This window comes from Heptranchias perlo, chromosome 1, assembly GCF_035084215.1.
Source record: "Heptranchias perlo isolate sHepPer1 chromosome 1, sHepPer1.hap1, whole genome shotgun sequence".
Classification (NCBI taxonomy): Eukaryota; Metazoa; Chordata; class Chondrichthyes; order Hexanchiformes; family Hexanchidae; genus Heptranchias; species Heptranchias perlo.
Genome location: NC_090325.1, coordinates 64,046,790 through 64,063,085, shown reverse-complemented (window position 1 = coordinate 64,063,085; position 16,296 = coordinate 64,046,790). Strand labels below are relative to the sequence as shown.

General features: G+C 41.1%; 1 protein-coding gene across 1 annotated transcript in view; it reads left to right on the top strand.

Annotated features, from left to right (window-relative positions):
* cspg4ba (chondroitin sulfate proteoglycan 4ba) overlaps nucleotides 1-16,296 on the top strand; it is a 109,402-nt gene that overhangs the window by 41,792 nt on the left and 51,314 nt on the right. The window contains exon 7 of the mRNA XM_067985789.1: nucleotides 8,375-8,506. Within this exon, the coding sequence (XP_067841890.1) occupies nucleotides 8,375-8,506 (132 nt within the window). The remainder of the gene's footprint in view (nucleotides 1-8,374; nucleotides 8,507-16,296) is intronic.

The window sequence follows — 16,296 nt, the reverse complement described above, 5'->3', positions numbered from 1 at the left end:
AGGTAAGCTGTGTGGATTAAAACAAAAATATGCTGTTTTAAAAGAACTTTTCACCATAATTGTGCTTCAAAACTAGTATCACTACAGTATTATCAGTGTGAAAGCAATTCAGCATGTCAGTCGTACTGTGGCAAAAATGTACACATGTGAAGCTCATCAGAGAAACTCTTCTTAAACCATATCTTCCATTTATATCCTTCATGTACGATGCATCATTTTACATGTGAATTTACATTCAACAACAATTTACATTCATGTAGAGGAGTCAACATAGAAAAATGTCCCTAGGCACTCCACAGAGAAATAAGGAAAAACAGAAAATGCTGGAAATCAGCATCTGTGGAGAAAGAAACAGAGTTAACGTTTCAGGTCGATGACCCTTCGTCAGAACTGGGAAAAGTTGAAGATTAAACAGTTTTTAAGCAAATACCGAGCCAGGGAAAAGGAGGGGCGGAGAGGAACGAACAAAAGGGAAGGTCTCTGATAGGGTGGAGGGCAGGAATGATTAAATGACAAAGAGAGATGATGGTGCAAGGTAAGAAGAGTGGTAATGGGACAAGTAAAGAAACAGAAGATGGGTCTAGAGGAGCTGTAAATGTCAACATCAGAACCGTTACCAGCACCTGCTGTCTGAAAAAATGGGTGCGAAACCCGGAGAGGAAGTTAACCATTAGCAATCAACATGTGATCGCATCGGAAACGGTAAGTTTTGTTCATGCAGGTTTGCCACACGCACCTTAATTCCCCCCGCCCTCCCCCTCGCTGCCAACCCACCACCATTGCAAAATTGAGCCCTTTGTGTCCTCCTCACAGCTTATTTTCCCACCTAGGGCTTTGTATTATCAGCAATCTTGGATACATTACACTCGGTCCCTTCATCTAAGTCATTAATATATATTGTAAACAGCTGAGGCCCAAGCACTGATCCTTGTGGTACCCCACTAGTTACAGCCTGCCAACCTGAAAATGTCCTGTTTATCCCTATTCTCTTTTCTGTACGTTAACCAATCCTCTACCCATACTAATATATTACCCCCAACCCTATGAACCGTCATCTTGCGTAGCAACCTTTTTATTTGGCACCTTATCGAATGCCTTTTGGAAATCCAAATATATTACATGCACTGGTTCCCCTCTTTCTACCCTACTACTTACACCCTCAAAGAACTCTAATAGATTTGTTAAACACTATTTCCCTTTCCAATAAAACCATGTTGACTCTGCCTAATCATATTAGGATTTTCTAAGTGCCCTGTTACCACTTCCTTCATAAAGGATTCCAGCATTTTCCTGACGACTGATGTCAGGCTAACTGGCCTGTAGTTCCCTGTTTTCTCTCTCCCTCCTTTCTTGAATAACGGTGTTATATTTGCTACCTTCCAATCTGCTAGGCCCGTTCCAAAATTCCCTAGATTCTAGAAGATCATAACCAATGCATCCACTATCTCTGCAGCCACCTCTTTTAGAACCCTCGGATGTAGGCCATCAGAACCAGGGGATTTGTCGGCTTTTAGTCCCATTGTTTCTCAAGTACTTTTTCTCTACTGATATTAATTGTTTTAAGTTCCTCACTCTCATTTTTGCCTTTGTTTCCCCACTATTTTTGGTATGCTTTTTGTGTCTTCTATTGTGAAGACAGATACAAAATATTTGTTTAACATCTTTGCCATTTCCTTATTCCCCATTATAATTTCTCCTGTTTCAGCCTCTAAGCCTACTTTCGCTACTCTCTTCCTTTTTACATACTTGTAGAAGTTCTTACAATCCATTTTTATATATCTTGCTAGTTTACTCTCTTATTCTGCTTTCTCCCTTTTTATCAATTTTTTGGTCAGCCTTTGCTGGTTTCTAAAACCTTCCCAATCCTCAGGCTTACTACTATTTGCAACATTATAAGCCTTTTTTAGGAAACTGTCTCAAATGAATTCAATGAACTCATCCTCCAGACTGCCTTTGCCAATTTGCTTTGCCCAGTCTTTATGAAGGTTAAAGTCCCCCACGATTATTGCATTATCTTTGTTTCAAGATTATTTCTTGATTAATACTCTGTCCTACGGTATAACTACAGTTAGGGGGCCTATAGACGACTCCCACCAGTGTTTTCTGTCCCAGGAGTTAACTCCTGGGCCTTATTTACAACCCGCCAACCAGGTGGCCACCTGAAACGGCGGAAAGACACAGCTGTCCAATGGCCGGCTGGTTAAAATCGCACGACCCAGAGGCCGGTGGATAAGTGGCGAGAAGGGGATCTCGGCAGTGTCTCACAGTTGGAAGTTGCGGGGGGAAGCCCGGGACAGAAGAGGCCGAGATTCCTACTCCTCTGGGCCCCACAAGGAAAGTTTAGCACTTACCTTTTGTGGACTCTTCAGCTTTCAGAGTAGCTTTCACTGGGTGGGGCGGCTGAGACAGACGTCCGCTCAGACCACAGTTAAAAGGGTATTGGGCCCTATGGACGTAATAGGACCACGATTTGCATTCATGTATGAGACATCTGTCCAATTTAGGCAGGTACCTCATTTGCCTTCAGGAACAGCAATGTTAAAATCCCCACTGAGCAGGTAATTGGCCCGCTCCTTTTTAACTGCCCCTCACACCCCCAAAATTCCCCCCTTTTGTGTCAGAACTATGTTATGAGGAAGGGTCTATATCTGGAATGTCAATTTGCCTCCCTCCCCCAGACTCCAACAGACCCATCCCACATCCCCTGCGTTCAAGAAAATGTGGAGTTGTGAGGAGGATGCAAAGAGGCTTCAAGGTGATTTAGACAAGTTAAGTGAGTGGGCAAATACGTGGCAGATGCAGTATAACATGGATAAATGTGAAGTTATCCACTTTGGTTGGAAAATCAGAAAAGCAGAGTATTATTTAAATGGTGATAGATTGGGAAATGTTGATGTACAAAGGGACCTGGGTGTCCTTGTACACCAGTCACTGAAAGCAAACATGCAGATGCAGCAAGCAGTTAGGAAGGCAAATGGTATATTGGCCTTCATTGCAGGAGGATTTGAGTACAGGAACAAGGATGTCTTACTGCAGTTATACAGGGCCTTGGTGAGCCCACACCTGGAGTATTGTGTGCAGTTTTGGTCTCCTTACCTAAGAAAGTATATACTTGCCATAGAGGGAATGCAGCGAAGGTTCACCAGACTGATTCCTGGGATGGCAGGACTGTCGTATGAGGAGAGATTGGGTCAACTCAGCCTGTATTCACTAAAATTTCGAAGAATGAGGGGGGATCTCATTGAAACATATAAAATTCTGACAGGGCTAAACAGACTGGATGCAGGGAGGATATTTCTTCTGGCTGGGGCATCCTGAGTGAGGGGTCACAGTCTCAGGATACAGGGTAGGACATTTAGGACTGAGATGAGGAGAACTTTCTTCACTCAGAGGGTGGTGAACCTGTGGAATTCTCTACCACAGAAGGCTGTGGAAGCCAAGTCACTGAATATATTTAAGAAGGAGCTAGATAGATTTCTAGACACAGAAGGCATCAAGGGGTATGGGGAGAGAGCGGGAATATGGTATTGAGATATAGAGGATCAGCCATGATCATGTTGAATGGCGGAGCAGGCTCGAAGGGCCGAATGGCCTACTCCTGCTCCTATTTTCTATGTTTCTATAGGACTAAAGCTGAAGTCTGAACTTACTTATCAGTGTTCATACTAAAGGGCTGAAAAGTGTCTTGGAGTAAGATAAAATACTGTTCCTGAAGCTTGCTTTGAGCTTAGTTGGAGGCCAAACATGGAGAGATGACAGGGGGAGTTCAAGTGGCAAGCTGCGAACAAAACGAAGATGTTCAGCAAAGCAATTATCTAATGTGTATTTGGTCTCCTCAGTATAGAGGAAAGCACACAGTGTACAGCGAATACAATGTACTAGTTTGGAAGAAGTACATGTAAATTTGTTTCTCACATTGAGAAAGAATTTGGGGCCCGGACACTGGTGTGGGACGAGGTGAATGAACAGATGATGTACCTGTTGTCCTATACTCGTGGTATTTTCTGTTTTTGTTTCAGATATCAAGTATTTGCAGTTTTTTTTCTTTTTAATTTTCACATTATTTTGCATTGGATTATTTTGATTCATATCTCTCCAGTAAAATTTCCAAGTGCTCTTAGGAAGGATTACAACTCCAGGATTATTTTCTAACATCAATTTAAAAGTACAATTTGGAAGACATCAAAGCAGCAATAATTTCCCACAAAGTGCTTTTTCATTACGTTGCCATCAAAAAAAAGGTTACTTGTCTGCTGGTCAGATTGACAAGTTTCTAACTATATGTTGTACTATAGTTGAAAGTATCTTTAGTTTTAAAAAAATCATAGTTTATCAAAGTAATTTAAACAATCTCCAATTTTCTTGATTATGATATAGATATCTTTAGCAGAAAGAAAAATGCTATTCTTTCCACATTTTAATTACTGTGAGTTCTTGCAAAATCTGGAGTAATTGGATTTTGTTACTTTCAATCCATTGGGGTGTTTCTTATGGCCTGTGACTGCTGCAATAGAGAGTCTTGCCTTTTAATTAGGGGAACCCCTGATCCCAAACAAAATAGATGACACACTTATGAAAATCTATCGGATATAATTTATGTTCCACAAGTGGGCTGACTGCTGAGTGAGTTATGCTCACCCACTTAACATATAAGCTATAAATAGTATCCTGTGGGTTTTCATAGTATTCTGTTTATACTAGACAAAAACGAATTGGATAACACTGTTCAGGTGAAAATATAAAGGGAGTATAATGGCATGCTATAATCTTATGTGGTGTGGGTCCATAACGGCTGAAGGAGCTATGAGTCATAGTAAGACAGTTATTGAGTGGCATGTGCTTAGAATGGTTACACTTTCGAAATTAATTTTAAAGACATTTTTTCATAGGTGTGGTAAGAAGTCCCAGTAATTGGATTGTGATGTGTTCCCCATATAATATGAAAAATATTAATGGACGTATATCATATGTGATATAAAACCATTTAACCAGGTTTTTTTTCTTCTAAAAGATAGTTAATGTAGAAACTTTTTAGGGAATTCAATCACAATATAGGCACATGCTTAAGTCTCAACTTTTTTCCTTCTGTCAAAATAAACTTACTATATAGCCTGCTGGTCTTATCAAAATATATGCGGTGTGTTAATTTGAATTTTTATGCTCATTAAGGTGAGGAACAGTACCGTCAAGAATCTAAAACTTTTCTATTTTGGTACCCATTATCAGTATTAAACATTCTCAGATTAGTTACAGCACAGCCAGATGCAGAGTAAATCTTCCTATTTGAATGGAGAAATACTACAAAATGCTGCGGTACAGAGGGATCTGGGTGTTCTCATATATGAAACATAAAAAGTCAACATACAGGTGCAGCAGGTAATCCGGAAGGCAAACGTAATATTGGCCTTTATTTCTAGGGGGATGGGGTATAAAAGCAGGGAAGTCATGCTACAACTGTACAGGGTGCTGGTGAGACTGCGTACAGTTCTGGTACCCTTTATTTAAGGAAGGACATTCTTGCATTGGAGGCAGTTCAGAGAAGATTCACTAGGTTGATTCCTGGTCTGGAAGGGTTGTCTTATGAGGAAAGATTGAACAGGTTGGGTCTATACTTATTGGAGTCTAGAAGAATGAGAGGGGACCTTATTGAAACATACAAGATTCTGTGGGGACTCGATAGGGTAGATGCTGAGAGGATGTTACTCCTCATGGGGGAATCTAAAATTAGGAGGCATAATCTCAGAATAAGGGGTCGGCCGTTTAAGACAGAAATGAGGAGGAATTTCTTCTCCCAGAGGGTAGTGATTCTTTGGAATTCTTTACCCCAAAAAGCTGTGGAGGCTGAGCCATTGAATACATTCAAGGCTGAGTTAGACAAATTTTTGATCAGCAAGGGAGTCAAAGGATATGGGGAAAAGGCAGGAAAGTGGAGTTGAAGTAAAAATCAGATCAGCCATGATCTCATTGAATGGCGGAGCAGGCTTGAGGGGCCAAATGGCCTACTCCTGCTCCTATCTCTTATGGTCTTATTCAGCTCCAAGAAAATCAGCAAGAAGCATTAGGTCTGTTTCCACATGTACACTGATGACATCCAGCTCTACCTTTCTGCATCCTCTGTCAATCCAAAGGCTGCTGCTACACACTCCAACTGCCTGTCCAGCATCATGATCCAGATGATCTAAAATGTCCTACAACTCAATGTCTGCAAAACCAAAGCTATCCTTTTTAGCTCTTAGCCTGACATGGCAGCTGATATCACAAAATACTGAGCCTTGATGTACTACTCAACTCCAAGCTCAGCTTCTTCCCCCACGTCTCTATTACCAAGACAATTTTCTTCTACTTAAGCAATATTTCTGTGTGTCCCCACCCTCCGCCGCCCCCCCCCCCGACACCATAGAAACCCTCTTAGTCCATGCCTTCATCACCTTCGGACTCAACTTTTCAAATTCTCTTAACTGGTCATCCTGCTTCCGTGCTGAAGCCCATGTCCCCAGCTGTACAAAGTCCTGCGCTACCGTCACCCCCATCTTCTGCAACCTCAACTGGAACCCGTGCCCCAGCGAGCCTACATCAAAATTCTCGTCCTCACTTTCAGATCATTCCACGGCCTTAACCTGCCCTACTTTAGCGATCTCCTCCTTCCTTACATCTCCACATTCACCACCTGCTCCTCTAATACTGGACTGCTCCTTGTCTCTCGCTGCTTCAGTCACTATACTTCTGTTTCCTGGAACTTTCTGCCCAGTTCCCTCTTCACTGCCACCCCTCTCTCTGCTTTTGAAGGCCACCTGTTCAGCAGTGCCTTTGGCTTCCCCCACCCCAATTTTCTTAAAAGAAGTCCATAAGCCTGTGACAATATCAGGTTCTGGTTAACAATCCGGCTAAGGCTCCTCCCATCATCCTGTGTCTGGATAATGAAATTTTAGTGTTCCCATGTACAATTAATTTGGCATGCTAAACCTCATTGCCCAGGCATGCACATCATGGAACTGACTTCATGCTGCACAGGGTAAGTGCTGAAAATCACAGGATGTGGCTCAGCTGTCATGTAATGATGAGTCACTTGTCCTAACCATGAGAATCCACCTTTAAAGATAAAACTGCCTTTTTTCTTGTTTGTTTATTTAACATAAAGTCTTAATGACATTATTGTGGAATGTATTGAAGGTGTTGAAGATAAATGTTAAGTGTCATATTTTGTGGGCAAAAGAACAAAAGAATTGTATCGGCAACAAGGGGGCACTAATTTAGGAGCAGCACTAGAAGCATAAAGGGGGAGACTAGAAGAAATCCATTACCACAAGTGACTATTAAAGTAGATACAATCACAGCATTTAAGAGGAGGGCTAAACAATTTTAATATTAAAGAGGACTAGGAAAGAGCAAAAAAATCGGATTAATGTAGGTAGCTCTGGTGTGGAGTTTGCAGTGGCACAAGCACGGTGAGCTGAAATGGCCTCCTTTGTACTTAAAATTTCTGTGGTGAACTGCTTCCAACAGTGCTAGAGAATTGAATCAGCCACAGCTTCTGTCTTTGTTAGCCCGTGGAGCTTTAACTGTGTGTGTTCATTTCTTTGTACCATGAGGCTCATTAATTCCTTCAAATTGTGCCCCCGATATTCATCAGCACTGTGTTCAAATAAAAGTTTAAATAATAAGTAGAATGACAGATAAGTAGCAAAGACTACTAAATTAATCCTATTTTTTTCATAATTTTTTTAAAATTTGAATTAAAAAGATTCCAGCCCTGAAGTTCCTTGGGTGGATGGTACTGGGGAGTATACCAGGCATTGGGTGAGTTGGAATTTGGGGCAGGATCTGATTGCACTGGATCTCCAACCCTTTCTCCCCACAAGCAAAAATCCTGACAGGAGAGGGCAGGTGCTGCTTGCACCTGCTGCCTTCTGCCTGATGTCACTGAAAGAGGAAGGAGTGGCGGAATGAGATTATTCACCAGAAATCCCACCAGTTCTGCCTTTCTTGGAGCCAGTGAAAAGTGTATCCGCATAACCGTGTAAGTGGAGTGTCATTGCCAACCCCTACAGGCAATGGTGAAATTTCTGGGGTTTGTTTAGAAGAAATTTCAACCGTAGTGTTGCTCTGAAAGCCCTAGACCCCTGCAGGGTGAACGCCCAAGGAGCACTATAAATAGAGCAGGCACATGCCCCCTTTTATGTAAATGACCTTGTTCCCGAAATTTGGGAGGGAATCCCTGGCGGGGAAGACTGGTGGCCAGATGTCCTGCCCCGTTGCACTTGCTGCAACAGGCCTGGGCTAGAGAAATTTCAGGGTCTCCCTGATTAAGATTGCTTTTCTACCTTGAATCTGGACAGTTTTAAATATACTTAGTTTGTCCACTCTATTTTTGCAGGAGCCATGTCAGGTGGATTTAACTTTCAGGTTACAGATGGATTGAACTTTGCTCCTCGGCAGATCTTTAGCATTACTGCTGGAGTACTGGTCATAAACGTGGAGACAAACAATGGTTTAGGAGTCTTTCCAGGTAAGGTGTCAGTTCTTCAGTACTGTTTTGATGAGTTTAAAATTTGCTAAAGTGCTGCATATGATTTGAAATTGTCTGTCGTTGAACAAATACAGATTTATTTTCAAATGTTTTTATATGAAAAGCTTGAACTTTTAAGAACAATTTCCATGCAGATGTTGACCTAGATATATCCATGATGTGGAGATGCCGGTGATGGACTGGGGTTGACAATTGTAAACAATTTTACAACACCAAGTTATAGTCCAGCAATTTTATTTTAAATTCACAAGCTTTCGGAGATTTTCTCCTTCCTCAGGCAAATGTTTTGATATATCCAACTAGTGCCTGGATGACACTTCCCTCCAAAGAACAGGAAAAAAAAGAGCTATCAAATATATCATATATATATATATATATATATATATATCTATATATATATATATATATATATATATATGTAGATATATTATACTGTACTGGAAGTTGAGAATAAATGCCATATTCAGCGAGCAGAGAAAATTCTTAAGACTTCCTGTGTAGTAGTCTATTCATTGAATGTTTATGTACCAGCTCAATTTTTTTGTACTTAAAATATTACCTTTTAACAAATAGTGCTTTGGTCTGGTATGGCAGTCTTTTCTTTCGGTGTTGCCTCGAACATATGAAAATGAAGGACAGGAAGGATGGGAACTGACCAGTTAGTCCATCAAGGCTGCCTTACACTGCAATGGTGTAACTTCTACACACCATCACCCCCATCTGTCCCCTCCACCCATCAGCCATGCAATCTCCAGGAAGAGGCAGATAAACGGAGAAAGAAAAATATAGTTCAATTTAGGAAAAAAACTCTGACCCCCAAAGGCGATCAAACAAGTTCTGGGAAATGCATCCCCCAGTACCCACCTACCTCCGATACACAGGTATGTTGGGCACACTCAGGAACTCGTCCAGCTCCCTTTTTGATTGCTTGCAGTGAATCCACTCTCACTGCCCCCTATGAAGTGGTACTTTTGTGTGGAGTATGACACTCCTGGAAACTTTTTCTATTTAAAAAGATACATTTTATTGACCACTGCTGCTCGGGCTGAATTACCAGGCCTGTCGTTCCTAAATCAGAACTGCAAATAGACCATTGCATTATGAATGCAGACGAGCAGCACAGTAACCTTTTCTAAATTAACAATAACCTGTTTTGTATTTATTTTTTGTTTTATAATTTTAAAATCCAAATTTACCTGTTCTCATTTGCCTCTAATAAACTACACTCCATTCTGTAGCAGGAAATATATCTCTAAAATTCAATCCCTCCTTGGCTGAAAACTAATTCCTGAGATCTGCTCTCCAGCGAATCAAGAGAAAGGACAATAAAGTTTCATCTAGTTTCAGCATTACAGTGACAAAGTCAAACTCTGATCTAATTTTTAGGCTGGCCTTCAAGTACAAAGCCCCTAACAAGTTAACTTGGTGACACAGGGAAGAAGATCCACTAAAACAAGTTATTAAGGGCAAGTGATCCAGCAATATTTTTAGTCCAAAAGTGGAGTTTCACCATCAGCAGTAACTGCAAGAGATTATGATTAATCTTAAAAACCTTTTTGATTCCATTTTTGTTGATATAGCTTTTTCTTGTACATGCTATTTAAGCTGCCCTACGCTTTCAGGTTTAGTAACCCTTCCAAATCTGTACCCCTGATAATGTCAACAGCACTTGTTGCTTAAACAAAATTGGCCAAACTGCTTTTTACTCAAGCAAACAGATGATGAGGTTCTTCTCATAAGAACATAAGAAATAGGAGCAGGAGTAGGCCATATGGCCCCTTGAGCCTACTCCACCATTCAATCAGATTATGGCTGATCTTCAACCTCAACTCCATTTTCCTGCCCGATCCCCATAGCCCTTGATTCCCCTAGACTCCAAAATCTATCTATCTCAGCCTTGAATATACTCAATGACTCAGCATCCACAGCCCTTTGGGGTAGAGAATTCCAAAGATTCAAAACCTCTGAGTGAAGAAATTCCTCCTCATCTCAGTCTTAGATGGCCGACCCCTTATCCTGCGACTATGCCCCCTAGTTCCAGACTCTCCAGCCAGGGGAAACAGCCTCTCAGCATCTACCCTGTCAAGCCCCCTCAGAATCTTGTGTTTCAGTGAGATCACCTCTCGTTCTTCTAAACTCCAGAGAGTGTAGACCCATTCTACTCAACCTCTCCTCATAGGACAACCCTCTTAACCCAGGAATTAATCTAGTGAACCTTTGTTGCACCATCTCTAAAGTAAGTATATCCTTCCTTAGATAAGGAGACCAAAACTGTACACAGTACTCCAGGTGAGGTCTCACCAAAGCCCTGTACAATTGTAGCAAGACTTCTTATTCGTTTACTCCAACCCCCTTGCAATAAAAGCCAGTACGCCATTTGCTTTCCTAATTGCTTGCTGTATCTGCATGCTAACCTTTTGTGTTTCTTGTACCAGGACACCCAAGTCTTTCTGAACACCAGCATTTAATAGTTTCTCACCATTTTAAAAAAAATATTCTGTTTTTCTATTCTTCCTACCAAAGTGAATAACCTCGCATTTCCCCACATTATACTCCATCTGCCACCTTCTTGCCCACACTTAACCTGTCTCTATCCCTTTACAGACTCTTTGGGTCCTCCTCACAGCTTACTTTCCCACCTAGCTTTGTATCGTCAGCAAACTTGGATACATTACACTCAGTCCCTTCATCTAAATCATTAATATAGATTGTAAATAGCTGAGGCGCAAGAAGATCCTTGTGGCACCCCACTAGTTACAGCGTGCCAGCCTGAAAGTGACCTGTTTATCCCTACTTTCTTTTCTGTCCATTAACTAATCCTCTATCCATGCTAATATGTTACCCCAACCCCATAAGCCCTTATCTTGCATAACAACCTTTTATGTGGCACCCTATCGAATGCCTTTTGGAAATCCAAATATATTACATCCACTGATTCCCCTTTATCTACCCTACTAGTTACATCCTCAAGAAACTCTAATAAATTTGTCAAACACAATTTCCCTTTCATAAAACCATGTTGACTCTGCCTAATCATATTATGATGTTCTAGGTGCCCTGTTGCCACTTCCTTAATAATGGATTCCAGCATTTTCCCGACTATTGATGTCAGGCTAACTGGCCTGTAGTTCCCTGTTTTCTCTCTCCCTCCTTTCTTGAATAGCGGGGTTACATTTGCTACCTTCCAACCTGCTGGGACCATTCTAGAATCTAGGGAATTTTGGAAGATCACAACCAATGCATCCACTATCTCTGCAGCCACCTCTTTTAGAACCCTCGGATGTAGGCCATCAGTTCCAAGGGATTTATCGGCTTTTAGTCCCATTAGTTTCTCAAGTACTTTTTCTCTACTGATATTAATTACTTTAAATTCCTCACTTTCATTACCACCTTGGTTCCCTACTATTTCTGGTATGCTTTTTGTGTCTTCCACTGTGAAGATAGATACAAAATATTTGTTTAACACGTCTGCCATTTCCTGATTCCCCATAATAATTTCTCCTGTCTCAGCCTCTAAGGTACCAATGTTTCCTTTTGCTACTCTCTTCCTTTTTACATATTTGTAGAAGTTCTTACAATCTTTTTATATTTCTTGCTGGTTTACTTTCATATTCTATTTTCTCCCTTTTTATCAATTTTTTGGTTGTCCTTTGCTGGTTTCCAAAACTCTCCCAATCCTCAGGCTTACTACTCTTCTTGGCAACATTATGGAGGTGATTTTAAACTCCAAGGATGGGTGGGTTAGGGACGGGTGGGAGTTGTTTTTTGAGTAGCGACCACAACCCGGCTTTATTTCTGGGTTTAACGTCGGCGCGAAAAGTACAGGCTTCCCACTGAGAATGCAAAGTCCAAAAATTTTGCAGTTGTGATCCAAAAAAACAATTATTTTCAACTTCCACCCGTTCTGGGGGTTTAAAATCCCCCCCTATAAGCCTCTTCTTTTAATCTAGTACTATCCTTAACTTCTTTAGTTAGCCATGGATGGATCACTTTTCCCGTGGAGTTTTTATTTCTCAATGGGATGTGTATTTGTCGAGAATATTGAAATATTTCTTTGCCATTGCTTATAACAGTCATACCTTTTAATCTAATTTCCCAATCTACCTTAGCCAACTCGTCCCTCTGTAATTACCTATGTAATTGGCTTTATTTAAGTTTAAGGCTCTAATTTCTGACTTAAGCACCTCACTCTCAAACTCAGTGTGAAATTCATTCATATTATGATCACTCTTCCCCAGACGATCCTTTACTATGAGATCACTAATTAACCCTGTCTCATTACACAATACAAGATCTAAAATAGTCTGTTCCCTGGTTGGTTCCATGATGTATTGTTCTAGGAAACCGTCTCGAATGCATTCCATGAATTTGTCCTCCAAACTACCTTTGCCAATTTGATTTGCCCAGTTTATATGAATATTAAAGTCCCCCATGATTACTGCAATACCTTTGTTACAAGCTCCTATTATTTCATGATTAATACTCTGTCCAACAGTATAGCTACTATTAGGGGCTTATAAACTACTCCCACCAGAGTTTTCTGCCCCTTGTTATTTCTTTTTTCCACCCATACTGATTCTACTTTCTGATCTTCTGAGCCAAGATCCTTTCTCACCACTGTCCTTATGTCATCCATTATTAATAGGGCGACACCCCCTCCCTTTCCATTCTGCCTGTTTTTTCTAAACGTCCTGTACCCTGGAATATTTAGTTCCCAACCGTGGTCACATTGCAACCATATTTCTATAATGGCTATTAGATCAAACCCATTTATCTCTATTTGTGCAACTAATTCACCTATTTTGTTACGAATGCTCCATGCATTCAGATAAAGAGCCTTTAGTTTTGACTTTTTACCATTTTTTCCTTGCTGATGCATTATTACCGTTAAACTCTCAGTGCTTTCCGGCCACACTCTGCTTATCTTTACCTATGATGTGGAGATGCCGGTGATGGACTGGGGTTGACAATTGTAAACAATTTTACAACACCAAGTTACAGTGGACTATAACTTGGTGTTGTAAAATTATCTTTACCTAAGTCGCTACACTGCTCTGCTGCCTTGACTTTTCTCATTAGATTTCTAAATCTCCCCTCATCTGACCCCTTCTCCCCCCCCCCCCCCCCACCTTTTTTTTAGTTTAAAGCCCTATCTACAGCCCCAGTTATTCGATTCACCAGGACACTGGTCCCAGCCCAGTTTAAGTGGAGCCCGTCCCAACAGAACAGCTCCCTCTTTCCCCGGTACTGGTGCCAGTGCCCCATGTATCAAAACCCCTGTCTTCCACACCACTCTTTGAGCCACGCATTTAACACTCTGATCTGTTTGTCCCTATGCCAATTTGCACGTGGCTCAGATAGTAATCCAGAGATTATTACCTTTTGAGATGCTGCTTATCAATTTTGACCCTAGCTCCTCAGCAAAACTTCATTCCTAGTTCTACCTATGTCGTTGGTTCCTACGTGGACCATGACAACTGGATCCTCTCCCTCATGCTCCAAGTTCTTTTCCAGTCATGAGGAGATGTCCTTAACCCTGGCACCGGGCAGGCAACACAGCTTTCGGGACTCTCAGTCACAGTTGAAGAGAACAGTGTCCATCCCCCTGACTATACTATCCACTACATTACCACATTCCTTTTTACTTGAATGGCCTCCTGTACCACGGGGCTGTGGTCAGTTTGCTCATCCTCCCTGCAGCCCTTGTTCCTATCCACACAGGTAGCAAGTGCCTCGTACCTGTTGGACAAGGTCAAGGGCTGAGGCTCCTCCATCACTGCATCCTGGGTCTCCATACCTGCCTGACTCGCAGTCACATCCTCCTGTCTCTGACCACTGACCAAATCTAAACCCCTACCTAACTTAAGGGGTGTGACTGCCTCCTGGATCAAAGTGTCCAGGTAACTCTTCGCCTCCCGGATGCATCGCAATGTCTGCGGCTCGGTCTACAGCTCACCAACTCTGAGCCGAAGTTCCTCGAGTTGCAGATGCTTACTGCTGATATGGCTGCTTGGGATCTCGCTGGTCTCCACAAACTCTCACTTGGCGCAGTTACGTCACACGACCTGTCTATCTAATCTTTTAAAATTAATTAGTTATAGTTTTTATTCAATCGAATATTTTTAGTTTAATTAATTAGTTAATATGGATAAAGTTATTAATTTAATAAACTAATAGGTATATTTTCGCAGCTCTTAATTTAACCCCGTGCCCTAAGTTAGAGAGCAAATAACACAGTGGGAAAAAAACAGTACAACTCACCAAAAAATCATCTACCTGCCTTCCTGTGATGTCACTCTTTTAAATTTCTGCCTTTGTGAATGGGGCCCTCGCACGCTCACCAACCCCCCATTCCTCAGGCCTTTCTTTATGCTCCGCTCACTTCATTTTGTTCAGCTTCAATTAAAAACATTGCTCCTTTTTAAATAAAAAATACTACATGAAACTTCTTGACTGTTGATATGAATGACCCCAAAAAATTTTAAAAGAAATGAAGAATAGGCTTTAAAAATCTATGAAACAGTATTGTAATGGTGAGAGCAGCAGCTGTTGTGACATTATAATAACAGCAACAGCATGCATGTATCTGTTACTATGCTGGTCTATGGCCATAGAGTGCAGGGACGTTGGTGAGTGATGGGAAAAGACTGCATAGATTTTCCCAGAGAACCATAAATTCCAAAAATTAATTTGGGGGCTGGTTAACTTATCCTTTGGGAAACTAGGAACACAAACTCACTCTGTGGCACAACCCATTAGTGCTGCAACATAATGAGCTTTCCTTTTTATTGTTTTCCTGTTTGTTCGCTCATCTCTGTTCTCTGAATAGACTTTGGTTATATACCACATTTTTGTTTTTGCAATTTGTGTAGCAGTGCAAACTGTGAAATAATTACCGAGAAATTTGGTTATTTAGTGTATAGTTGTCATTAAAAATCGAAATGGTCACGTTGCAGGGCTTTGTTTGCATTCTGGTAGGACCAGGTGTATCTTTGTGATTCAAGCAAATTTATTATGAGCAGCCAGTAATGTTTGCCAAACAAGCCTGGAGGCCAGAACTATTTTTAAAAAAATCTCCCAATACTTTTACCTTGCAGTCACAGCAAAGAGGTAGTTTCCATAAGCACACCAACTCTATGAACTGAAGCTTGTACCCTTATGAGTTGGATAGTATGATGTGGGATTAACAGTTACTCTTTAATTACAGTATAATGCACCAGAAACCACTTGGTACCCACCAGACAGTCATATCTACTCCAAAAGGCAATAAATACTGCACTTGTCTGGGTGTTACATTCAGGTTAAAACTAAAGATTTATTTACAAAATGTTATTCCGAAGCAGAAAGACACAGCAAGATACTAATAGTACCATGCTTGACTTACACAATCAATAGACTGAGTCAAATCAAAAAAGTCCAAAATCTTTGTAGTTCTTTTCCGTCACATTTGATTGAGTCGCTAATGGAACTTTATGTGGGAGGTGACTACGTGGAACCCCTCTTAGCCACCTCACCTAGTGTAGGCAGTGCAAAACTGAACTGGAGACCACAGGGCTGTTCTTCAATTATATATCTGTCTTTAATTTGATATTAAAGCTATCTTGATGATCAAATGAATTCACAATTGAGGTACGAGCCATATCTAATGCATAGATAAGGTGTGAACATTAGCTCCCAAGCCATCCGCTGGTCCATTTGACAATGACTACACTTCAAAAATACTTAATTGGCTGTGATACTCTTTGGACGTCCTGAGGACATGAAAGGCA